The sequence below is a fragment of the Engystomops pustulosus genome, chromosome 1 (genome assembly GCF_040894005.1).
Source record: "Engystomops pustulosus chromosome 1, aEngPut4.maternal, whole genome shotgun sequence".
NCBI lineage: Eukaryota > Metazoa > Chordata > Amphibia > Anura > Leptodactylidae > Engystomops > Engystomops pustulosus.
In genome coordinates this window covers 256,183,327-256,209,340 of record NC_092411.1, presented here as the reverse complement: position 1 = coordinate 256,209,340, position 26,014 = coordinate 256,183,327, and the positions used below count along the sequence as shown (strand labels likewise).

General features: G+C 43.0%; 1 protein-coding gene across 3 annotated transcripts in view; it reads left to right on the top strand.

Annotated features, from left to right (window-relative positions):
- Positions 1-304: 304 nt before the first annotated feature.
- The window catches only part of WDR19 (WD repeat domain 19), a 32,693-nt gene continuing 6,983 nt past the window's right edge, over positions 305-26,014 (top strand). Inside the window, exons 1-27 of one of the 3 annotated variants that reach the window (XM_072125593.1) lie at positions 305-449; positions 2,879-3,063; positions 5,541-5,632; positions 6,378-6,443; positions 6,538-6,663; positions 7,520-7,635; positions 7,739-7,854; positions 10,841-10,921; positions 12,791-12,903; positions 13,266-13,439; positions 13,531-13,601; positions 14,060-14,232; positions 15,061-15,175; positions 15,346-15,452; positions 16,915-17,037; positions 17,228-17,377; positions 18,062-18,209; positions 18,805-19,009; positions 19,980-20,139; positions 20,268-20,378; positions 21,891-22,000; positions 22,529-22,586; positions 23,830-23,970; positions 24,056-24,138; positions 24,224-24,307; positions 24,919-25,065; positions 25,164-25,288. In XM_072125593.1, the coding sequence (XP_071981694.1) occupies positions 3,058-3,063; positions 5,541-5,632; positions 6,378-6,443; positions 6,538-6,663; positions 7,520-7,635; positions 7,739-7,854; positions 10,841-10,921; positions 12,791-12,903; positions 13,266-13,439; positions 13,531-13,601; positions 14,060-14,232; positions 15,061-15,175; positions 15,346-15,452; positions 16,915-17,037; positions 17,228-17,377; positions 18,062-18,209; positions 18,805-19,009; positions 19,980-20,139; positions 20,268-20,378; positions 21,891-22,000; positions 22,529-22,586; positions 23,830-23,970; positions 24,056-24,138; positions 24,224-24,307; positions 24,919-25,065; positions 25,164-25,288 (3,001 nt within the window). In that variant the 5' untranslated portion in view covers positions 305-449; positions 2,879-3,057. Of the gene's footprint in view, positions 450-2,735; positions 3,064-5,540; positions 5,633-6,377; positions 6,444-6,537; positions 6,664-7,519; positions 7,636-7,738; positions 7,855-10,840; positions 10,922-12,625; positions 12,700-12,790; positions 12,904-13,265; positions 13,440-13,530; positions 13,602-14,059; positions 14,233-15,060; positions 15,176-15,345; positions 15,453-16,914; positions 17,038-17,227; positions 17,378-18,061; positions 18,210-18,804; positions 19,010-19,979; positions 20,140-20,267; positions 20,379-21,890; positions 22,001-22,528; positions 22,587-23,829; positions 23,971-24,055; positions 24,139-24,223; positions 24,308-24,918; positions 25,066-25,163; positions 25,289-26,014 lie in introns of those variants that run through there. The other 2 variants (XM_072125584.1, XM_072125603.1) reach the window with 2 other exon arrangements.

Below are 26,014 nucleotides of genomic sequence, written 5' to 3'. Positions count from 1 at the left end.
GACCATACTTACATAGGTCCCCGCTACCGGAGACAGCAGATCTCCAGCGGGAACTGCAGACCACGCGGCAGAAGTTGTTCGTGCCGCGTGGTCTGCAGTTCCCGCTGGAGATCTGCTGTCTCCGGTAGCGGGGACCTATGTAAGTATGGTCCGCTGCCCTGTGCCATACATAGGGAGCACCGGACTATAAGGCGCACTTTGGATTTCCAAGGAAATCCAAGGCTTTTAAGTGCGCCTTATAGTCCGGAAAATACGGTAGATGTTGGCTCATGACCATGCATGTGCCACTGCCAACTGGCAGATAACAGAAGGAGCAACATGTTGGAGGTTAACATGGAGATTTTTTTTTTTTAAGAAACCCGATTTGTAACATGGAGATGACCACCTAACATTACCATACATGAATCCTTACTGTGATGACTTTAAAGAGTATTTTTTCCCATGGGCAGGTAAGAAATACAAGTATTAGGGGAAGGTGCAGTTTTGTTTTATATTTTGCTCAATGTTTAACAATCTCCTTTTACCTCATTGGATCAAATAAACCTCTGTGGTGTTCTTTCTTGGCCATCGGGAGCTTATTTTTTGTATATATGTGTGCCCTCATGTAACCGGTGATTCCAAAAATTCCTACTTGCTAGGTGGGGTAGGCATTTTGTCGAGACAAACTCCTCTTACGTTACCTTTGGCAGATTGGTTATCTGGATTGCTCAGATGTGTCAAAATGTCAAATGTTATTTAATTGATAAAATTCTTGTATTTTTGCCTCGCCTTGTGTACGCATCCCACCTTTTTCTTGTCTTGTTTGTACTGGATTGCTCTGATGTGTCAAAATCATACCAGAGAGAATATCGGTTAAGATTTCAACCTGCCTATAGATGAATTAAAAAAAATCTGCTGATTCAGTAACAATTAGGGTGTGTTCCCATGTTCAATTTTGTAGAAGAAGTTTTTGATGTCCAAACCAGGAGTGGAGAAGGAGTAACTCTTCTGAATGATATGTTCTTACCCGTTATTATCTATACCTGCTTTTGGCTTCAAAAACTGCATCTGCAAATCTGAGGGCGTTTTTGTCTCGTTTTTAAAGGCATCCAAAATGTGTTTAATTGGAAACGCATATGCGTTTTGGCAAACCCCCTCCCACTTGCGTTTTGTATGCGTTTAAAAATGAGATAAAAACGCCACGTGGGAAACTGCCCTGAATGTAGGAACACGCCCTTAGCAGTTTAGGCACAACCTTGGGAGATAAACTAAAACTAAAGGTTTTCCTAATGAGGAATGTCTGCATTACACTAGAAACCATCCATGGACTGACTCCAGTGCAGACGAATAGGACTTCCAGTAGCATGGTGATATATAATACAAGGAGCAAAACAGCAACGCTAAATATAATCATGATCAGTGCTCAACAGATCGGTGCTGCTGTTTTGAAGGAAAGCAGGGACCTCTTGTATAATATATCACTATGATGAATGTAGTCTCATCATCTGTTCTGTGGTCGGGCAATACCCTGTTTCCCCGAAAATAAGACAGTGTCTTATATTAATTTTTGCTCCTAAACAGGGGGTGTCTTGTATTTCCATGAAAAATAATTCACATTTATTCTTGGAAAAAAAAACTTCTAACATCCTTCTCTCCAAACTTATTTCATGTAGAATTTCTTGTGACTCCATTTCTATTGGAATCATTGCCCCCAATCTCTCATATTAGAGCACTTTCTTTAAATGATCCCCTTCTTGTCCGGGTAGCTGCTTGTCTAACATTTGCAGCGCAACAGAGATTTTATCCCATTTCTTCCCGCAGGTCACAACCTCTTATGGTATCTAAATGATCTACTAATACTAATGTACGGCATGGGGGGAGCTGCTGCAAAGGCTGCCACTAGGTCTTATTTTCAGGAGAGTCCTTATATTTCTAAGCTTCAACAAAAATCTACTAGGTCTTATTTTCGGGGGATGTCCTATTTTAGGGGAAGCAGGGTAGCAGTATCAATGGTTCCACAGAAAAAAAAATGGATCTCATCCGTTGTTTGGTTTGTTTTTTCTCAGATGATTTGAAGAAACAGGTTTTTTTTGCCTCATTATTTTAACCAATTATTTTTATTTGTTTGCAGACGTGATGCTGAAACATTGACATAACTGAAAATAATACGCTTTGTGTGGATGTGAAATGGACATGCCCGACTGTTAAAACCCTAAGGTTGCAGTATTAGGGCATCTGAAAATGGCACACTTAAAAAAACAAACAAATTGCTTTCCTATTCCCCATTTCTTATGTTAGTGTCCTGTGAAGGACTACAGACAAAGACAAGGGCGTAACTTGGTTAGGGTGCAGAGGTTGCGATCACACCCGGACCCAAGAGGCATAGGGGGCCCTTATGGTGTCACTTTCCCATATGAGAAGACTAATTCTATAAACCATACATTATAGTCGGGGGGCCTGAAACAGACTTTGCACTGGGGCCCATCAGCTTCTAGTTACGCCACTGGAGAAAGATATGTGGTGGTGTGAATGTGTGGTCTTTTAAATCCTGAAAGTAGGGATTAAAATATATATATTTTTTTGTTTTTTCCCCCTTCCAACGTTACAGATTATGTATTAAAGTCCTATAGGCTGCATATGTGTACATTTCATTGTATTACCTCACAACCTGTAAATCTCTCTTCTGCTTATTTTTAGATCAAATATATTTCTGATTGTATTTTTTTCCTTATTATTATTATTATTATTTCCTCTAAAAAAAACTTTTCCCTAAGTCTTTTCAGTCATCACTACTGCGCTTTGTCTTCTAACCAGGAGACATATTTGCGTGGTCTTCTGATTAGTTTGAATGCTTTTTTTTGTCTCCAATAAAATGGCCTCCGCGCTTCTGCTTCACAAGTCCACAGGAGACATATCAACACGTTAAAAAATGCGAAAACGTAATTTGAACGTCATGACGACACCCGTACTGATTGGCGGAATGGTTACCATGGAATTAAATGACGCTCTGCAGTTTGCCGCCCCCCCTGGTTACCCTGGGTACGCGCATGCGCAGTGCGTTGCTGCACGGAGTCCAGAATGAAGGTAAGGAGGCCGGAAAATTTGGGGATCACTTTGTGTTTTACCTTGTTTTTTATAGACACGGGGGCTGAGTGCTGAGCCCGGTGCTCTCTATGTGATGTGTGTGGTCCCTGGGCACTGCCTTACTGGACCTGACAGGTTCTAGGTGGTCCTGGACTAGAAATGGGGGCTTCTATATAATGTGACCTGATGATAGATATAGTAACAATCATTAATGATCCACTTAGAGGGGAAGATCATCAGTGATCACCATCTGTGTAGTAATATGGGATTGTTTATCATCTGCGGATACACATCTGCCTTGTGCTGCTCCTCTTATATTCCTCCTGGAAGAAACACATCTTCTTATGCTGTACGGATAGATATCCCTGGATGTGACAGCTCCAGGGATCATCCACCCATTGATGATGGCCTCTGTTGAGGGGTAGAAGATAGCGGGTCTTGAGGTTGGCAGATCCTGCGGGGTGTTCTGCAATTCAGGGGTTGGTACCTGCAAAGACAGGGTCATGAATTCCCAGACCTCATTGCTGCCAGAAGGGGGATGAGGGATGAGGGATGACCCATCTGGCCTCATCCCACAAGTAGAAAGTTGTTACAGATCGGGCAGTGGTGGTGAACCTATGGCACGGGTGCCAGAGGTGGCACTCGGAGTCCTCTCTGTGGGCACCCGCACCATCACCCCAGAGCACAGTTCACCAGACAGGACTCAAGGCCTCTTGCAATCACAGGCAGCCCAGGACCCTAGAAGGAAGCTACAATGATAATCAAAAACTTTTTCACCTTCATTCTACTGTATTGGTGTCCTCAGGCGCCTATACAATTTAAACCTGTGACAGAGCAGGGAGTAATAAGTTACTGTTTAAATTATTGCATCTGCACTTTGCGAAAAATATGTGGGTTTTGGTTGTAGTTTTGGCACCTTGTGTCTAAAAGGTTTGCCATCACTGAGATAGGGGCTGCACAACAACTTAACCATGTTCTCCCCTAAAAGTGCCAACCGTGGGCAAGTATCAGAACTGCACCATGGAGCTATGGAAGAGGGTGTCCAACGTGTAAGTGTAGTAGGTTAGGGTTAGTGCCAGGGCATCTTCACAAGTCTTGATCAGAGCGGTCTGTGGTAGACCTAACTAATACTATGTCATAACTTCCTGTATACATCACTGATTTCACATTCCTTCCATTGCTCTTCTCTTTCATACTCCTTGTGTATCCAGTATCACTTGTTGGTCATCTCCCCTGGTGCACCTTAGTCACATCATGTGATTTGTGTAATTTCCTCTTAGTTAGAAGAACTTGATCTCTGCTGTAGACCCCAGAACGTGGGCATTGTGTGACTTTACTGGCTTGACACTCGTTACATCTTTCAGAATACATGGAGGGTCATGTCTGTTTTTTCTTTAATCCTTATATTTTGCAGCCACCTTAGAAGTTAAAGGGATATTCCCATCTTATAAGGTCATGAGATGACTTAGTGATTGGTGGGGGTCCTACTTCTGTGACCCCCATCAATGCCCAGTGTGAAGGGGCTGCAATGCAGGTCTGGTGCTGTGTCACCCTACAGAGCTGTGCCCTGGGGAGCGGCTGTATCTTATGTATTACACACATTCTGGATTTGGGGACTATAATTCCCTTGCTGCAGACTTTGATTTTCCTGTAGGCAAAAATCAGAAATTTTTTTAATTCAGCGCTGCTAATACTGCCTTTAGACAGCATAGGATTAAGTAGCCACATGGGAGAAGGTAACTCTCTGGTGGCTCCCTGCTGTTACCATGGAGAGCAACAAGGCAGGTAGACATATACATATATATACAGTGTAATAATGTATGGAGATGTAAACATGCGCATACAGTGTAATAATGTTATATGTAGAGATGTCCACATGCACATACAGTATAATAATCTTATATATAGAGATGTACACATGCACATACAGTATAATAATCTTATATATAGAGATGTACACATGCACATACAGTATAATAATCTTATATATAGAGATGTACACATGCACATACAGTATAATAATCTTATATATAGAGATGTACACATGCACATACAGTATAATAATCTTATATATAGAGATGTCCACATGCACATACAGTATAATAATCTTATATATAGAGATGTACACATGCACATACAGTATAATAATCTTATATATAGAGATGTCCACATGCACATACAGTATAATAATCTTATATATAGAGATGTACACATGCACATACAGTATAATAATCTTATATATAGAGATGTACACATGCACATGCAGTATAATAATCTTATATATAGAGATGTACACATGCACATGGAGTATAATAATCTTATATATAGAGATGTACATCTACTTTGCAATCTGTATGGCCCAGTATTTTGTTGTTAGACAATAGCTAAATTGGAAAATATGCATTATCTGAATTCACTGGCCCATTACATTACATCTAATTTCTAACAATAAAAAAAGTAATATTTCTGTTTTTCAGCGAGTCTTTTCACTGACAGAGAAGGGCTTGCTTGGTCATCCCATCCAGTATGTGTGGCAGAAGACATTAGGAAATTACATTGTGGTAACTGGGTAAGTAGATACATTGGTATTTTTTCTTTATAAGTATCTGCAGGGACAGTGGTAATGTCATTACCCATCACTATGTAGCAGGAGGCACCAAGAATATACAGCACAGGCTCCTGCCCCATCTGGCGGAGGCTCGGGTGACTGTTGGCACAGGATGCATTTATTTCCCTTAGTGATTAAGAAATTACCACATCTGGACACCACTGTTGGTGTATTTTTGTATTTTGCCCATTTACAGCGAACAGTTGGCAACTGAGGGTAACAGTGATGATAAGGATGGAAAACAGAATGATATGAATGGACTCTAAATTGTTTGTTATATAGAAAATAAAGCGACCCCCTGCAGAAATGGTGCTACTACAAATAAATCCAATTATTCATACATCCTTTCCTGCTTTCTCCTACTTGTAATCTTTGCTACCATTCATTATTCCTCATCAATGCTTCCTCCTTCTTTCTTTTCCACACTCGTTTCCCCCAAATTTTCCTTCTTCCCTTCCTGCCATGCTTTGTTCCTCCGTCTCTCCATCCCTTGTTCTCCAACTCCTTTCTCTCAACCTTTTTTCTTTCCTCAATCTCTGTTTCCATCTTTTTTTCCTCCCATACTTCCTTTGTGCGATCCATTGTTCCTCCTTTCCTCTTTTCCTCCCTCCTCTCTCCCAATCTTTTTCTCTTCCATTCTTCTTTCCTTCCTTGTGGTCTTTCTATAAATATCACATCACACTAAATCTCCCATCTTTCCCTCCAGAGCGGATCACACTGTAAAAATCTATGATCGCCATGGTCAGAAGAAAGATGAGATTAACTTACCAGGGTGAGCATCGTCTCTGGACTTAATATTTCTTATTTCCCTGATGGTTGAATTTGTTTGGAATCTGATTTTGTACTTTCATTTCTTCTCTCCTTAGTGCATGTTATTCCATGGACTGGGACAAAGACGGCAATGCTCTGGCCATTGTTGCAGAGAAATCTAGTTCTATCTACATGTGGGACTCCAATACATGTAAAACCAGCCAGTTAGACAGTGGCATGAGGTGAGGCGCTGAATTAGGTTCATAAATATATATGGATAATGGGAGGCCCTCAGTATACGTTGGGGCACATTTACTAAGGGCCCGCACGGCGCATTTTTGTTGGGTTTCCCGACTATTTCTGATTTGCGTCGCATTTAAGTGGGGTTTTTGGTGCACGCGATCGGATTCTGGCGCAATCGCGGCGACTTGCTCGCAACACAAATTGGGGGCGTGGCTGACGGACAACCTGACTCATTCGGACTAAGCGCAGGATTTACAATTCAAATTGTGTCGCAAGACAATGCACTCATATACACCAGGAAGAAGAAGGTGAACTCCGGTGGACCTCAGCGGGGAAGAGACACATGCAGGAAAATGGACGCACAATCTTGAAGAATCGCGCCGGACTTCATCCTCGTCGGAGAACGCACCTCGGGGATCGCTACAGGACCGGGTAAGTAATTCTGCCCCATTGAGGCACATTTACAAAGAATGTAGTAAAGTGCTCTGCCTTATGCTCGGTGGCACACAATCATTAAAAACGTGCAGCAGAAATCATGAATCTGTCGCTTCCTGCACTGGCCTGACAGAGTTCACCAACTTTTTTGTGGTGCACCTTTAACAAAGGGCTTGTAACAGACAGACGCCCCCAATTTTGTGTCGCATGGGGTCTAGTGCAGCTGCGCCACCAAATGGTCGCGTGCGACACATTTGTGGCGCAGACACTTCTTAAAAACCTGTGCAAGCAGTTTACACATAAAAGAACATGCAAAGTCCGACAGAAACTGGTGCAAAGCCCTTAGTAAATGTTCCCCATTGTATTTAAAGTCAGAGCATTCCTACTTGATATTTTTTTTTTTTTTTTTTTTTTTTTTAGAGATCAAATGTCCTTCTTGCTGTGGTCAAAGACTAGTTCTTTGCTAGCTGTGGGGACATCGAAAGGAAACTTGCTGGTTTATAACCTACAGACGTCTAGGAAGGTACCTGTCCTGGGTAAGTTGGGCACATACATGTCTGAAAATAAACTAACAATTTAATAGGATTTATAGTTAATAATTCTGAAATTTTCACTTTAATTCTCTGTCATTCTTTACAGGTAAACATACAAAACGCATCACCTGTGGCTGCTGGAGCTCTCAGAATCTATTGGCTTTGGGAGGTGAAGATAAAATGATAACCATCAGTAATCAGGAGGGAGATACAATCCGCCAGGTATGTCCTAAATATAATTGATATTTAGGTATTTGCATTATTTCTTAGAGACGTCCAAGAGTAATAAATGAATAGGGTAGCAAAGCTTCACCCCCACTAACCACTAGAGCAAATAGACTGCAGGACTCCAAATGTTCCAGTAAATTCATTCACTAAAGATCCAGTGAAGCCAGTAAGTGCCATGTGCTAACAGCAGGATATGTCATAAATAGATGATAGATGTTGGTCCCTCCCTGACCAGGTTACATGGAGAGGTGTCCGTGCCTGTGCTCTCTAGTCATCTCCATCAGGAGCAGAAAACTGTGGCTGGTTGCTCTTACTTCCTCTGGCTGCAGGACTACAGGACCAGGGTCAAGTTTTCCTACCTTCTTGTGATACTGTGATCCCTGTCCATAGAACTATCGCCCCATACTGATGCAGCATGATTTCGGTACAGACATTTAAAAATGTGTCTCAGGTTCCGACAGTTTCTAGTCTTCTGTTGCGCCAGATTTATCACTGTTATTATAAATTCTGGTGCAGTATAAGACTGCTGCTTCTTACTTCAGACCTAGTTTTAGTTGGTCTATACTGTGCGTGTGAATTTTGGTGCCTGGATAAATTTATGAGGCCCACGACCCCTTAGTCAGAAAAGTTTATTTGGTGCAAATGTGTTAATAAATTCCCCCAGTATCTCTATATCATAGATATAGACAATACTGTGTTTCTCATTGGATGCGATGTATCCTGCCAGGATATGTCTCTGGACATCTTTTTTGTGTACGTCGGGAGTTTCCGGTGAATGGGTACAAGCTTTACATTATACAAGCTCTTTTACCTCTTGTGTCACCCCTTTCATCCTCATAGACTGTAAGCTCTTGTGTTACCCCCTCATCCTCATAGACTGTAAGCTCTTGTGTCACCCCCTCATCCTCATAGACTGTAAGCTCTTGTGTCACCCCCTCATCCTCATAGACTGTAAGCTCTTGTGTCACCCCCTCATCCTCATAGACTGTAAGCTCTTGTGTCATCCCCTCATCCTCATAGACTGTAAGCTCTTGTGTCACCCCCTCATCCTCATAGACTGTAAGCTCTTGTGTCACTGCTCATCCTAATAGTCTGTAAGCTCTTATGTCAACTCCTCATCCTCATAGACTGTAGGATCTTGTGTCACCCCCCTCATCCTCATAGACTGTAAGCTCTTGTGTCACCCCCTCATCCTCATAGACTGTAAGCTCTTGTGTCACCCCCTCATCCTCATAGACTGTAAGCTTTTGTGTCACCCCCTCATCCTCATAAACTGTAAGCTCCTGTGTCACCCCCTCATCCTCATAAACTGTAAGCTCTTTGTTAAGGAGGTCGCACTGGTTTCGGACGCCATCTTGACTACTGTCCGCCATCTTAGATACAGCGGCCACCTTGGGGGGGGGGGGGGGTTATGCTTCCCTCTTAGAAGCTATAGAGTTAAATGTTTTAATTCAGCTATTTTTTTCTCATTTAAACTGTTGTTTGCCTTTTCACTATATCCTTGGCATTTCTTACCGTCCTTCGGGCCTCTGTATTCTTGTTATTTATTTTGGTTATGAAGAAGCTTCTAGGAGCCATTGTGTAGATAAGCATGGCTGTAAACAAGGCCTAGTCATTTTTCCCAGAATGTGCTGGTACAAAAGCATAATGGCCAATAGAATCTAAGTACCTTATCTCCATTCATACAACACCCCAAATGCTGATCTCTATGTGTTAAAATATAGCTGTATCTGTTTGAAATAAACAGTTTGATTTGAGTGCATGGGAAGACCGACACTGTCTTTCATTTACTCTGTCAGCTCGCTGCCGGCAGCTATCTCATCCTCCCTCAAAGGGTTAATTAGGACTCACCTTACAAAAGTCAAGAGGGCTGTTGGGGCCCTGCATAAAAATCCCTAACACTCTTGTATCATCCCCTCATCCTCATAGACTGTAAGCTCTTGTGCCCCCCTCATCCTCATAGACTGTAAGCTCTTGTGTCACTCCTCATCCTCATAGACTGTAAGCTCTTGTGTCACTCCCTCATCCTCATAGCCTGTAAGCTCTTGTGTCATCCCCTCATCCTCATAGACTGTAAGCTCTTGTGTCACCCCCTCATCCTCATAGACTGTAAGCTCTTGTGTCACCACCTCATCCTCATAGACTGTAAGCTCTTGTGTCACCCCCTCATCCTCATAGACTGTAAGCTCTTGTGTCACCACCTCATCCTCATAGACTGTAAGCTCTTGTGTCACCCCCTCATCCTCATAGACTGTAAGCTCTTGTGTCACCCCCTCATCCTCATAGACTGTAAGCTCTTGTGTCACCACCTCATCCTCATAGACTGTAAGCTCTTGTATCACCTCCTCATCCTCATATACTGTAAGCTCTTGTGTCACCCCCTCATCCTCATAGACTGTAAGCTCTTGTGTCACCTCCTCATCCTCATAGACTGTAAGCTCTTGTACCCCCTCATCCTCATAGACTGTAAGCTCCTATGTCACCCCCTCATCCTCATAGACTGTAAGCTCTTGTGTCACCCCCTCATCCTCATAGACTGTAAGCTCTTGTGTCACCCCTCATCCTCATAGACTGTAAGCTCTTGTGTCACCTCCTCATCCTCATAGACTGTAAGCTCTTGTACCCCCTCATCCTCATAGACTGTAAGCTCCTATGTCACCCCCTCATCCTCATAGACTGTAAGCTCTTGTGTCACCCCCTCATCCTCATAGACTGTAAGCACTTGTGTCACCCCCTCATCCTCATAGACTGTAAGCACTTGTGTCACCCCCTCATCCTCATAGACTGTAAGCTCTTGTGAGCAGGGCCCTCACTCCATATGACTGTTTGTACTATGTAATGTAATATTATATTCGTATATGTCCCCTATGATTTGTAAAGTGCTACAGAATTTGATGGCGCTATATAAATAAAGATTATTATTATTTTTATTATTATTAAAAGAGATGTGAGCTTAATATTTTTGTCCTGTGCTTTGCAGACGTCTGTGCGGATGGAACCGAGTGACATCCAGTTCTCAGTAATGAAGACAGATGAGCGGGCGTCACCAGGAGAGAGCACTGTAAGATCCCACTGTCCTCTTATCTTATCACATCTGTTTTATTCAAATAATGAAGCCAATGAGGAGATGCCTTAAAGGAGTTGTCCAAAGTTTCGAAAACATGCTTGCTTCTTTCCAAAACTGTGTGGGGTTCTCAGTGATGGGGACCCCCATGGCTCATGAGAATGGGGGTAAGTTGTAACCAACCAGCTGCTCCATTTTTTTGGGGATACAAAGGTTGTAAAATGGACCCCTGTTTTCATGATCTTTGGGGGGTGGGGGGGGGGCGGGGGCGACTGGTAAACTGCCTTAAAGGAAACCTACCACTTGGGATAGGGCTTATAAGCTGGACATGCCGTGCACCAGCTCAGGGTGAGCTGGTGCCGGCGCTTATCTCCGTTATGTTTTTAAAGTGTTTTAACAGTTTATTAATGTTTATATCCTTACTGGCTTTCCCGCACCGGGGTCCGCGCTCGGGGCACCATGCGCGCGACCGTGCGTGCATCTGAATAGGAAGTGGTAGCATGCATGGTGCGCCGACCCCAGTGTGGGAAAGCCAGTAAGGATATAAACATTAATAAACTGTTAAAACACTTTAAAACTGTTTAAAAACATAACAGAGATAAGCGCCGGCACCAGGTCACCCTGAGCTGGTGCACGGCATGTCCAGCTTATAAGCCCTACCCGAAGTGGTAGGTTTCCTTTAAGCTAGGTGGCACTGCCATACACTATCCATGGTCAGGTCTGCAACATTTTTTGGAAAAGAGCAGCCATGTATTCAAAACCCGGACATCCCCTTTAAGGTAATAGGTCATCTGATTCAAGATCATTTAGCTGCTCATATACTTCAAGTTTCATTGGACAGGATATACATAGTAGTAATATTGGCCAGCTCCCCCCTTGTTTTATGAATCCTCCAGAATGTCCAGGACCAAGCCCAACCCAAAGCCAATCACTATGCACAAAGTCATCGGTCCCAGCACAATTCATAGCTGAGGTTCAAAATCCATTCTTTTATTTTGTTTGATTAAATGTTAAAATCTTCAATTCACAACCATTAAATCACATTATTGCAAAGACGATGAGAAAATGACTTTTACAGATTTTTTGCAACAATGTAACCTGAATTGTGCTGGAACCGAACTCTCTGTGAATATTCCTTGCACAGGCCCTTGCAGCTAATGGATTAATGATCAGAATTTCCTACTGGAGGTATATTGCATCTGATGTGTATATAACTGACATATTGGGGCAGATTTACTTACCCGGTCCATTCGCGATCCAGCGGCGCGTTCTCTGCGCTGGATTCGGGTCCGGCTGGGATTTAATAAGGCAGTTTCTCCGCCGTCCACCAGGTGGCGCTGCTGCGCTGAAAAGCATCTGACCGCGCCAGAGTTCACCGGCTCGGGCTGAGTGAAGGTAAGCGCGTCCCGAGCGACACATTTTCCGTTCTTAAATGCGGCGGTTTTTCCGAATACTTCGGGTTTTCGTTTGGCCACGCCCCCCATTTCCGTCGCGCACATTCCGGCGCCGATGCGCCACAATCCGATCGCGTGCACCAAAATCCAGGGGCAATTCAGGTACAATCGGCGCAAATCGGAAATATTCGGGTAACACGTCGGGAAAACGCGAATCGGGCCCTTAGTAAATGACCCCCACTATCATGATATAAGCATAAACCGCAGAGAGACAAGTAATACAACCTATAAAGTCCTCAAGATGAATCTACTGCTATCAAGACATTTGTTCAGGTCCCTGATGTTCACGCCTGACTTCCAGGATGTTAGACGTGATAGGAGGTGATTGTTTTTTTAGGACAAGCCATTTAATCTACTTTTGTACCAATAGATTCTCTGATTGTAAGTTGAGAATCTTATGTTCCCTCTCTAGGTAAGTGTTGTCGTAGGGAAGAAAACCTTGTTCCTGTTTAACCTAAATGATCCGGATAACCCGATAGAACTGGCGTTCCAGCAGCGTTATGGCTCCATCGTGTCCCATCGATGGTAAGAGATCCTGTGCAGTTCAGAGGTTCAATTGTCTTCCAGAATTTCATCAGTTCTTATCCAATCTCATTTCTATTGAGACCCTTCCAAGTGTGAATGAGGCCCCGAGTTACAGAGAATTTGTCACTATATTTCATAATAAAAAACTACAAATAGATTCTAAGATCTGGGAGACTGGTTACTTACTTGAAATTTTTGACCTATTGAGTTAAACATTTCAAAACTCCTAGTAGACTTTGAGAAGAGAGCTCATGAGTCCAGTGTATTCAGGAGCTAAACTCAATCTCCACTATCTTCACCCAATCTACAACTTCTTCTCCTACTTTCCTACATTCTGTTATTGACATATTGTATTTTGGCAGGTACGGCGACGGCTACATCATGATTGGCTTTTCTCTTGGCTTCTTTGTGGTGATCTCCACACACATGAGTGAGATTGGTCAGGAGCTCTTCCAGGCAAGCAACCACAAGGACAACCTGACCAGCATTGCTATTTCACAGTCGCTGAACAAAGCTGCGTCGTGTGGAGACAACTGGTGAGAGACGCGTCATCACTTCTCTATCACACCGCCATCACATGTTATTGATTGAGTCCTAAAGATATTCATTAAATGTTATATATTGCAGTATAAAAATCCATGACTTGACTGAACTGAAAGAAATGTACGCCATCATTACTCTGGATGATGAAACTAAAGGTAACTGTCCCACTTATTTATATTTACTAACTATATACAGCACCAGAACCAATCTTTTCTGTTATCTTTCAGCTCTACCTGTGAGGGCTCTTAACTGCTTGAGCATTTTGTGGCTGGAGGTTCTTCTCTTTATTATCTCTACGGCACAATATAAAACTGGGTGGGTGGTTTGGGCAGCAGTTGTGGACCCCCTAAATCCTTTACTATAGATTTCTGCTTGCTATAGGAGGTAATGCCTTCTGCATGGGTATTGGAGCCTAAGAGACCTATTGATGGAACCATTGTGAGTTTTTAATAGCATGAAATGGAAATCTGAAGGTACTAGTTTCATATGTGTATATATATATATATATATATGCCACCAGTTTTTTATGCTGCTCCTATTCCATTGATCCAGCACTAATTCAGTACTATTGGTGCTATGCAGAGTGGGATTATCTATCTCCTTTTTTTTTTAGGATTAGATAAACTCTCATGGACAGATGATGGCCAGTTATTGGCTGTATCCACACAGAGAGGGTCACTCAATGTTTTTCTCACCAAACTCCCCATCCTTGGAGATACGAGCGGCACCAGGATTGCCTACCTCACGTCCCTGCTGGAGGTGACCGTGAGCAATCCTGTGGAAGGGGTAAGTCAGTGGTTTTAGATCTTGATTATATTTTTTCTTGAAGGGGTATTCTAATTTTGGCAAATTAATATTATTGTTTTGTATGATGAAAATTAATAGTTTTTCAATATACTTTCTCTCTGCTTGCTGTTATCGTATAGGAAGCTTCTACGTTTGCTTCCAGTACAGTACAGAAATCTGACCATGGTCACACAGGTGCACGGCTCGTTAGTGTCACAGAGAGTAATCAGAGATGTGTGATATAACGAGCCGTGCACCTGTGTGACCATGGTCAGATTTCTATCTACTGGAAATAAACAATGAAGCTTTCTATAGAATGACAGCAAGCAGAGATCTAGAAAACGGTGAGAAATTGATACAGAAAGTATATTAGAAAATTGTATAACTTTTTATCATACAAACAATAACATTAATTTGCTGAAATGGGAACACCTCTTTAATTCTCTGCACTTAAAGGGGTATTCCAACGAAACAAGTTATCCACTGAATAGGGGCCTAACTTGCTGATCGGTGGGGGTCTCGGCAATCGTCATTCTTTGTCAGCTCCATAGAGATGAATTGGGCAGTCCAGCCATGTGCGACTGGCTGCTCCGGTCATCTATGGGAGTGACGAGGGGTCCGACTGGGGTACATCGGACCACCGCTCACATGATCTATTGGGGTCCCATCACTCAGACCCCCACTTATCAGCAAGTTAGGCCGTAATCTATGGATAGGGCCTAACTTGTTTCGCTGGAAAACCCCTTTAAATCTTCTGGTATTTTCTTGTATGGCAGTTCCCCTTCTATAGTTACTCTCATTCATGCTGTTTATTTTCTTGTTATTTAGGAACTGCCCATCACTGTATCAGTGGAAGTGGAGCCCAATTTTGTGGCTGTCGGTCCCTATCATGTTGCTGTGGGAATGAACAATCGGGCCTGGTTCTATGCTTTGACTGAGAATGGTGAGTCCAATTCTAATTTACTGATTATAAAACAGTCCTTTTAAAGGGGTTTCCGAGCTTGATGACCTATCTATTTACATGAATGGAAGCCTACCTGCAAAACTGCACATGGACTTGTATATTATTTTTGTCTTCCTGACATCATGTTTTAACTTCTTTCTATCGATCAGGTGTGGAGAGGCTAAAGGACATGGAATACCTGGGGACAGTCGCCAATATGTGCCTGAACTCCGACTATGCAGCCGCTCTGTTTGAGGGGAAAGTGCAGCTTCATATGGTAAGGAGCCCAAATATATATATATATCATGTATCTAATAGGTACACTTTATTAGGTACACCATGCTAGTAACGGGTTGGACCCCCTTTTGCCTTCAGAACTGCCTCAATTCTTCGTGCCATAGATACAACAAGGTGCTGGAAGCATTCCTCAGAGATTTTGGTCCATATTGACATGATGGCTTCACACAGTTGCCGCAGATTTGTCGGCTGCACATCCATGATGCGAATCTCCCGTTCCACCACCTCCCAAAGATGCTCTATTGGATTGAGATCTGGTGACTGTGGAGGCCATTTGAGTACAGTGACCTCATTGTCATGTTCAAGAAACCAGTCTGAGATGATTCCAGCTTTATGACATGGCGCATTATCCTGCTGAAAGTAGCCATCAGATGTTGGGTACATTGTGGTCATAAAGGGATGGACATGGTCAGCAACAATTCTCAGGTAGGCTGTGGCATTGCAACGATGCTCAATTGGTACCAAGGGGCCCAAAGAGTGCCAAGAAAATATTCCCCACACCATGACACCACCCCCACCAGCCTGAAGCGTTGATACAAGGCAGGATGGATCCATGCTTTCATGTTGTTGACGCCAAATTCTGACCCTACCATCCGAATGTTGCAGCAGAAATCGAGACTCATCAGACCAGGCAACGTTTTTCCAATCTTCTACTGTCCAATTTCGATGAGCTTGTGCAAATTGTAGCCTCAGTTTCCTGTTCTTAGCTGAAAGGAGTGGCACCCGGTGTGGTCTTCTGCTGCTGTAGCCCATCTGCCTCAAAGTTCGACGTACTGTGCATTCAGAGATGCTCTTCTGCCTACCTTGGTTATAACGGGTGGCGATTTGAGTCACTGTTGCCTTTCTATCAGCTCAAACCAGTCTGCCCATTCTCCTCTGACCTCTGGCCTCAACAAGGCATTTCCGCCCACAGAACTGCCGCTCACTGGATGTTTTTTCTTTTTCGGACCATTCTCTGTAAACCCTAAAGATGGTTGTGCGTGAAAATCCCAGTAGATCAGCAGTTTATGAAATACTCAGACCAGCCCTTCTGGCACCAACAACCATGCCACGTTCAAAGGCACTCAAATCACCTTTCTTCCCCATACTGATGCTCGGTTTGAACTACAGGAGATTGTCTTGACCCTGTCTACATGCCTAAATGCACTGAGTTGCCGCCATGTGATTGGCTGATTAGAAATTAAGTGTTAACGAGCAGTTGGACAGGTGTACCTAATAAAGTGGCGGTGAGTGTATATAATATATATATACATATCTATCATGTATCTAAGTGACTTTAGTGACTTGGTGTAGCCGAGCAATTGTTACAGAACAGTTAGCGTTTCCACCGTAGTTTTGTAGGACATTGCTTTAGGACAGACATGCTGTTTGGTTAGAAACACCTTTGTATTATCTTTTATCATTTGTATGATTTAGTTAGTGACATATTTTCCCTTCTGTAGATTGAGAGCGAACCTTTGGATTCTCAAGAAGAAAGGGAGACGCGTTTATTCCCATCCACAGATGAGAAGTATCGGATCCTATGCCATGCGCTGACTGGGGATTTCCTAATTTATGGCACCAATGTAAGTTCTGTATAGAAACACTATAATTATACCCTGGGTCAGCTCAGACATCATCTGCTACCTGGCCCTGACGTCTGGTGTGCAGTGGGTTTGCATTGAGCCACCGTCTATTGATATATCCTGACTTGTGACAAGTTCCCAATATTGGTGATCAGCTATAGAAACTACTATCTATGTTCTTTGTGTTCAGACCGGGCTGGTGAAGTACTTTTACCTAGAAGATTGGCAGTATGTGAATGAATACCGACATCCGGTCAGCGTGAAGAAGATATTTCCTGACGCCTCTGGGACTAGATTGATAATCATTGATGAGAAGACTGAAGGCTTTGTCTATTGTCCAGTAAGTATCCTGGTGTCTTCTATCTATACGTTGTCTTTTTACTTATAAATAATTCATTATACATTCTAATTACAAATCTGTAAATCTACTTGGCGGCTGTAAAAATCATTGGTATGGACAGATATTGATGGGTAGGTATTCCTAGTACTGTTACACAAGGGTTTTCATCCTAGTAGGTAACCTCAGGAGACCCCTAGCTAGGCAGCCGTAATGATCCTCGCTGGTGATGTCTGTCAAATTTCCTGGACTAAGCTTCAGCGAAGGGAATCCATACATGATATGTACAGGCGGTCCCCTTCTTAAGGACACCTGACTTACAGACAACCCATAGTTACAGACAGACCCCTCTGACCTCTGGTGACCTCTCTGGATGTTACTATAGTCCTAGGCTGCAATGATCAGCTGTAAGGTGTCTGTAATGAAGCTTTATTGATAATCCCATTATAGCAAAAAAATTTGAAACTACAATTGTCACTGGGGCAAAAATATATATATTTTTTTGGAACTACAATTATAAAATATACAGTTTCGACTTATGTACAAATTCAACTTAAGAACAAGCCTATGGAACCTATCTTGTACGTAACCCGGGGGGCTGCCTGTATATGATAATAGAATATCTAGAATTCCGGTAGAAAATGTGCTGTCCTATTTACATGGTTTCTGTTTTCTTTGTTTCTCCAGCAAAATGACAATTTATATGAGATTCCCAACTTCTCTCCAACAATTAAAGGAATACTATGGGAAAACTGGGCTATGGATAAAGGGGTCTTTTGTGCATTTGATGACGACAAAGTTTTTACATATGTCTTTCATAAGGACACCATACAAGGTACATGTCATTACCTATTGATTCTCTTACTCCTTTTATAAGGGGTTTTGCTTTTTTAATTATATTTGTAGCTTAAAGAAATCTACTATAAAAATCAAACATGATAAACCAGGGACACTTACTCATAGATCCAGGCAATGAGACTGTGACTGTGGTAATCTTTTTAGGTCTCCTTCCTTCTAAAATCAATCCCCCTGCACTTCCTGTAATCTCAGCAGCAGTGAGCACACAGTGGGAGGGGGCAAGTGCTCTTATACACTAACAGCCTGTCGAGCTACAAAAGGAGGGGCTAGTGTAGCCTTTCAGGTTCATTGCCATAATTTTCAAAGTTGATTTTAGAAGGAAGGAGGCCGAGTATAAATCACTCCTAGGTCGGAAAATGTTGATACTTTATGTCATAAATTATACTATTGCAGCTAGCTACTTCTCCTTCACTTCCTCCACCTATTTTACTTCAACCTCCTTCTCTTTCTTCTTTGTTCACTTCCACCACCTCCTTCTCCATCATCTTCTTCTCCTTCTCCTTTCCTTCTTCTCCCAGTTTTCAGAAAGGTTTACCAAAACCATATCTCACTTAAGTTTCTGCTTGTCACAGGCTCTAAAGTTATATTGGCCGGTGGTACCAAACTACCCTATGGCCACAAGCCGGTTCTCTTACACAATGGAGAACTGACTTGCCAGACTCAGAGCGGGATGCTGAACAATATAATCCTGGGCACTCATAGCTTCCTCAGCAACATGAAGGATGCCGAGCCCCAAGACCTGAAGAAAATGTTAACACAGACTTTAATGCTGCGGAGGTAGGTTTATACCGTCAGTTGGTGCTGCCTTTAGTAATCTTGGTGAAGGTGTATTGCACTTTGGCCACACACCTTGTGATATCAAGGTGTGTGAAAAGTAAATTTTTACTTTTCATTTTTACATTTTTACTTTTCAGTATACCTGAAAAGTAAAAATATTATTGTGGATGTTAGAACGTGAGATGAACTGCAGGTAGTAATATACAGGGAATAGAGAAATGCTTCTGGTTCTATCTAAGGCTACATGCCCTGCGGGCATACATTCGCTGTGATGGAGAAGAGGAGTGATGACCTCCCTTCACCATAGTGATGCACGGCACAGTAGCGCGGGTAGAGATAGGACATGTCCTGTCTTTTCCTGTTTACGGAGCAGTACGGTGTCGCACATGTACTGCACTGTATTGCTCTGTGCTTCCATTGCCGTCTATGGGGGACATATGCAAGGCCGCAAGCTTGTGGCCGTACATATGTGCCCCCGATGGTCGTGTGCATGGGGCCTTGTGTGTGAGTTTAGGTGTTAGAGGCATCCTCTGGCGGGCCCAGGCTCTATCCCTATACTGGACCCCAGAGGTCCAGCAAAATTCAACCCAGTTAGGAGGCTACTATTGTCTTTATCAAAAGGGTTGATGTATAATGGATAATGAATAATTTTCTGTGGTGGGCCAAGTAACCTCAGTCTAACACTGGAGGTGGCTATGAATAAGCTGATCATTGGGGGTGTCTTGTATCCGAAGACTACGGCCATGTGTCCTGACCTAAGTACTGGAGAAGGACAGAACGGTGCTTCATGATTTCGGTGAACAGGGGGTCTTGTGCTGCAGGGTGGTGTGATGCAGAAATTTTATTGCTTGCTTGAAAGTGACCTTTTAGCCTAAGAATCTGGATTCTTGCATTGAATAATTCTCAGTAAGTTCTGTATGTCTGCACAGGGCAGACTGTAAGATAGATGTGTATACCTTGTCATTCCCAGATTCCCAGATGCCTGGAATGTGTGCACCTCATTGAATTCTGCGGAGGCTTGGAATGAGCTCGCCCGGGCCTGTCTACACCACATGGAAGTGGATTTTGCAGTTCGGGTTTATCGGACCATTGGCAATGTGGGCATGGTGATGTCTCTAGAACAAATAAAGGTATCAGAAAAAGATCTTCTGGCTATGGTTTACCTGGGCTAAAATGTGGTAAATGATGATCGCTTTATTACAATATACCAATCCTAGAACAGAAATGTCTGAGGTTTTTCCCGTGTACCTTCTCTTAGGGAATAGAAGATCATAACCTCCTGGCAGGACATCTTGCCATGTTCAGCAATGACTTCAACCTTGCTCAGGATCTCTACCTGGCTTCCAGCAATCCTATCTGTGCACTGGAGGTATCTGTGCTGCTTCTTCTTCCATTGTATATTTTATTGTGTTCAGTATTGTCCTGTATTCCGATTGTACATACAAAACATATCATACATCCCTACTTTATCTGTAGGGATCTGTATTAGTCATTCACATGAGCATTTGATATATAACTTACATTTCATCGTATTGTGTGAGGAGTTATAGCAAGAATTATAGCTGTCTCCTATCCACTGGATTGAGGATAAGAAGCTGATTGGGGAGGGTCTGACTGCTGGGATCCCCACAGATCATGAGAAGTGGGTCCCATTCTTACTAATGGATGAAGCAGCAGGTCCTGTCGCTCCATATTATAGTATGGGAGTGTTGAAAATTGCAGAGAACAGGACTCGGGTGAGACCAGTGCTCAGACAGCAAATACCAACAATGTATGGTGCTCCCCTGGTATCAAATGGAGCAGCAGGAAGTATGTTTGACCTTTATACAGTTAATGAGAACAGAACCCCTGTTTACATGAATGGTGGGGGTACATTCTCACACACCCCAACTAATGAATTTAGTTTTATACTTGGACCAATATCAAACGTTGAGAAATTGACATTAATATGCATCATGTCTGAGCTCTCGTATGCAAGTCAATGTTATTCAACTCTCTATTATTCCCATGCAATAGAGAAGCTCATGAGCTTATGGAGAGCCGTAGAAAAAATCCTAGTGTGAGTCCTGGATTTGTGCCGCAGATTCTAGTTACATATATTATATATTTCATGTGCTGTTTATGGGGAAAAATGTGTAAACTTGGCAGATCCTGTTGCAAGACAATCCGATCCATCAAACATAGTTGTGCTCAGTCATGTAACGCAGTGATTTTCAACCTTTTTTGAGCCGCGGCACACTTTTTATACTTAGAAAATCCTGGGGCACACCACCAACCAAAATAGCACATAATGACACTAAAACAGTCATATTCTACATATAGTTAATAATATAGATTCTAAATTTATTTTACTCACTCAGTGAGTGAGTGTGAAACCTCTTCCTCAACAGTTCTCAGTTTCTCCCTGTTTTCAGTATATGGTGCTGATTATTATGTGGCTCATATACTGCAATATAAAGGGGTACAATGAGAAGTACTATGGGCCAGAGTACAAGTGCCAGCTCATATACTCAGCATATAAGCTGGTACTTGTAGTACTCCAGCCTCATGACTATAGTATTTCTCATTTTACATCGCTGCGCATTGCCGGGAAACAAAACACAGGGGGCACCATAGTTTGGGGAACTTTCCCCGCGGCACACCCGACCATGTGTCGCGGCACACTAGTGTGCCACGGCACACTGGTTGAAAAACACTGATGTAACGGATCTAACACTTTCATTCCGCATATATAGCAGAGCAGGACAATGGACTTGAACACAGCAAAGTCTTGTTACGTGGACACACACCTGTCGGCTTAGCTGAAAAAACATTTCTATCATTGTCTCATTGTCTTCCATTGTCTGTCACTGCTCGTATATGAATATTTGCCTTCTTATAGGTCAGAAGAGACTTGCAGCACTGGGATAGTGCCCTGCAGCTTGCAAAGCGACTGGCTCCTAACCAGATCCCCTTCATATCCAAGGAGTACGCCATACAGCTGGAGTTCACGTGAGTCTCTCCAGAATTTTAAATTCCATTTATCATTTTAGAAATGGGTCATTAAAAACTTGGGTCAGATTTTGAGTTGAATCTCACCGGTGTAGGTTTGAGGTAGAGGTTGGCTCCACACATCTAAAGCTTAGCAAGTGCTCAGATATAACCGGGGGTAGTGACCTCATACATAAATCAGAACTGTGTGAAGCTGCCCAACCAATTTCTACAATTAATATTATGATTTTGTATCTGGATGCTTTTTTTGGCCTAGTTTACAATAGGAGAGATGACATTTACAGCTATTTCTGATCATCTTACAATCCAAGTAGAGACTATTTCTATAGCGTCATCATATTCCATACCACTTTACAAATCATACGGGACATATACAAATATAATATGACATTACAAATATTCATATGGAATAATAGGAGTGAGGGCCCTGTTCACAAGAGCTTACATTCTACCTTGTATAACTTTCCATATTATTTTGTCATAAAAAATTATATAAATGGTTTTGATATTCTCTTGTTCCTCCTCCAGGGGTGACTACGTGAACGCTCTTGCCCATTATGAGAAAGGAATGACCGGAGACAGCATGGTATGATATTTTATAACCTATGCATTATACTCGCCCATGGACAAGTCTTAAAGGGACCCATTTTGGACACTTAACTAACTGCAGGTCCTTATAGACTTGTGGTTTAGTGCCCTGTAACGTCTCTGGGTGCTATTAAACAAACAAAAATGTATACTTGCCTAGAGAAGAGTCCGAAAAGAACCCATCAGACCCATCTCTGGCGCTCTCTTGTGCAGGCGCCTGAAGCTGGACCAAGTTAAGTGGCTTTTGATATAGGGCAGTAATGGCAAACTTATGGTACAGATGGCAGAGGTGGCACTCTATGTGGGCACCCAGGCCGTTACCCTAGCACAATGTTTGCCAGACAGGTTAAGTGACTCCTCCTGCAGTCCTAGGTAGCCCAGGATGTTAAAGCAACACTTCCTGACTTTCCTGGGACTGCAGGAGTGAGGATGTGTGGAGGGGGCTGGATTATTATTGGAGCTCCTGCCCCACATATCGCCCTTTTCAAATGGACCCTGGAGGGAAGCCTTATTCATAATCCAAATTTCCTCTCAAATTTTTTAGTGGTATTGGTTTTGTCAAATGCCAATATGATTGAAAGCTGTGGCAGAGCAGGGAGCGATAAGTTTTTTGGCTTTAGTTTCGGCACTCAGCCTCTAAAAAGTTCAAGACCCTATTGGAAAAAGGAAAAGAAATTCCATGCTATATGGGATAAACAGCGTGAATTGCCACTTACCGCAGCCTCTCAAATTCCTACAGTTATAATCTCTGCCATCTCCACTGTATGCTATTATGGGAGCTGGACCCCCGATGGCGGTGGGTTGCTGGTACATGGTGGCGTAATATGTTTTTATTTTCTTTTTATTTATTTCATTGTTTGTTTCACTCATCTTGTTCTGTTGTACAAGTCAGATTGATATTCCTGTTTTTATTATTGTGCTCAAATTTGAGGACATTTACATCCGTCATGTGGAGATGACTCTCTGCTCACTTTTCGGACTCCTGTTTCTTTTTTTTGGCCCTTCTACATTGGGTTCTGTGGAACCAAATCTCATGTGCTGTAGTTTATGTGCATATTGTCTCTCCATGTTCCCCTTAATAAACTGTATTGTTGATTTTAAAAAGTACACGACCCTATTACAGGTCCTGCTGGTGGGACCCCTAGAAACCAGACATGTATCACCTCTACTATGTGATAGGATAAACACTTTGACAAACACATGGCAGCTTCTAATAGAAATGTATTGTACAACTCTTTCAGGAACACGATGAAACTTGTCTTGCTGGAGTGGCTCGAATGTCAATCCGTATGGGCGACATTCGACGAGGGGTTAACCAGGCTCTCAAACACCCCAGTAGATTGCTGAAGAAGGACTGTGCCGCCATTCTTGAGAGCATGAAGGTACACGGACGTATAACATCAGCCCCCGATACGAGTGTTTGACATTGGCGCAGTTATCCATGTTTTCCATGTGTTTCTGTTACAGCAATTCTCAGAAGCGGCTCAGCTGTTTGAGAAGGGCCAGTACTATGACAAAGCAGCCTCTGTCTACATCCGCTGTAAAAACTGGTGAGAAATCCAAGAATACAGAAAGGCTGGATTTTACATAATTTTTTATTTCTTTTTTTAAAATAATCTGTGCATCTTATTTTAGGGCAAAGGTCGGAGAGCTGCTTCCAAATGTTTCCTCTCCCAAAATCCACCTGCAGTATGCCAAAGCCAAGGAGGCCGATGGAAAGTGAGTCCTGTACTTTGTTTTAAAGGGGTTGTCCGAGTTTTCAAAAAAAACTATAGGTGGCCGGGAGCGGGCTGACTAAAACAATAAAGCTGTACTTGCCTCCCGGTGCCCTCCCCTATCCAGCGCTGCTGTCGCTCCGGTCCGGGCTCCATGTAAACATACATGGCCGCCCGAGCAGCGCTGCATTCAGCTTCCGGCCGGACCCGACAACATTCCGGCCCCCATACACAGTGCTGTGTATAGGGACGGATAGGCGTACCCGGCCACGGCCGGCCGGAAGCTGAGTCCAGCGCTTCATTCCAGCATTCAGATATACATGTAAATTACTTGGGTCAGGGTCTGGGATTCTGGTTATCACTAAACGAGAGGTGAGAGGTCGTCTTTAGTCCAGATACATCCATTGCTCTGAGTGACCACCCCCCTCCAGCAAAGGTTTAACATTGATGGTAGACCAATGACTGGTCCAGTTGTATAGCCAACCACTAAGTACTTTATGGATCTCCTGTCTTGTCTCCTGACATCTGTTTTAAACTTGTGGTTGGAGAGCTGGTCAGCAATGTAACTGCAGGTACATATGAAGTCATTAAATCATCATTACATCATCATTCTAGATATAAGGAGGCCGCCATGGCTTATGAGAATGCAAGAGACTGGGATAACGTCATCCGGATCTACCTGGACCATCTGAACAATCCGGAGAAAGCAGTGGGAATTGTGAAGGAGACGCAGTCATTGGAGGGGGCAAAGATGGTGGCAAGGTGATGTCTATAATGTATTCATAAAGCTATATAAGTAGAGCATACATTGCTGGTAGAAAAGCTTATTTGTTTTTTATCTTTTGGTTTTATTATCTAAGATTTTTCCTTCGTCTTGGAGACTACGGCTCAGCAATCCAGTTCTTAGTGTTGTCCAAGTGTAACAATGAAGCCTTCCAGCTGGCCCAGCAACACAACCAGATGGAAATCTACGCTGATGTTATAGGTACGGCCCCTGAGTCCTAAGCAAATAAATCAGCATCAGTTTCCCTTTGGGGTGGGGGACAAATGCCAGAGGGAATTTGATGCTACAAGGGATCCAATAACTTTCTATGAGCAGGACCAATTATGCCTGAGGCGAATATTTAAATGCAGCCAATCTAGAGGAGAATATTTGGGCTGGTGGACCTGAATGAAAAAGTGGAGAATATATAAGGGTCTTACCATTCTTGCAGATAGCCACATGCCAGGAATATTCTCCTCATTAACCCTATCACCTTCAGATGGTCAGAGGGCAGAGATATGAGTAGAATATTTAGGCCACCTGGCTATTTGCTAGGGTGGTAAGACTCGGATTATCACCCTTGTAGGAGGGAGCCCAGCTAGTTAAATATACGACAGCTATTTAAAATAAAGATGGTAATCGCCACAAAACCGCTAGCTGGAAACCAAACAATCCCTCAAAATGGTTGGCCACTTTACCGCATGTTATTTGTAATGTGTGTGTAAGTGTGGGGGGCATTTACCAATATGCATCTATTAATAGTTCTGCTCTGCAGACGGGTGGGCTGCTCTAGTGCAAAGTGCAGACGGATGCGCCCCACCAGCAGGCCGGCACAAGCTTTACATTTTACCTGGGAGGTGGGTGGCAGTGGATGGGCAGATGGTAAGCGAGCGTACAGACATTCGACTGCACTTCCTTCCACAACCGACAAGAAGTGTGTATGGGCGA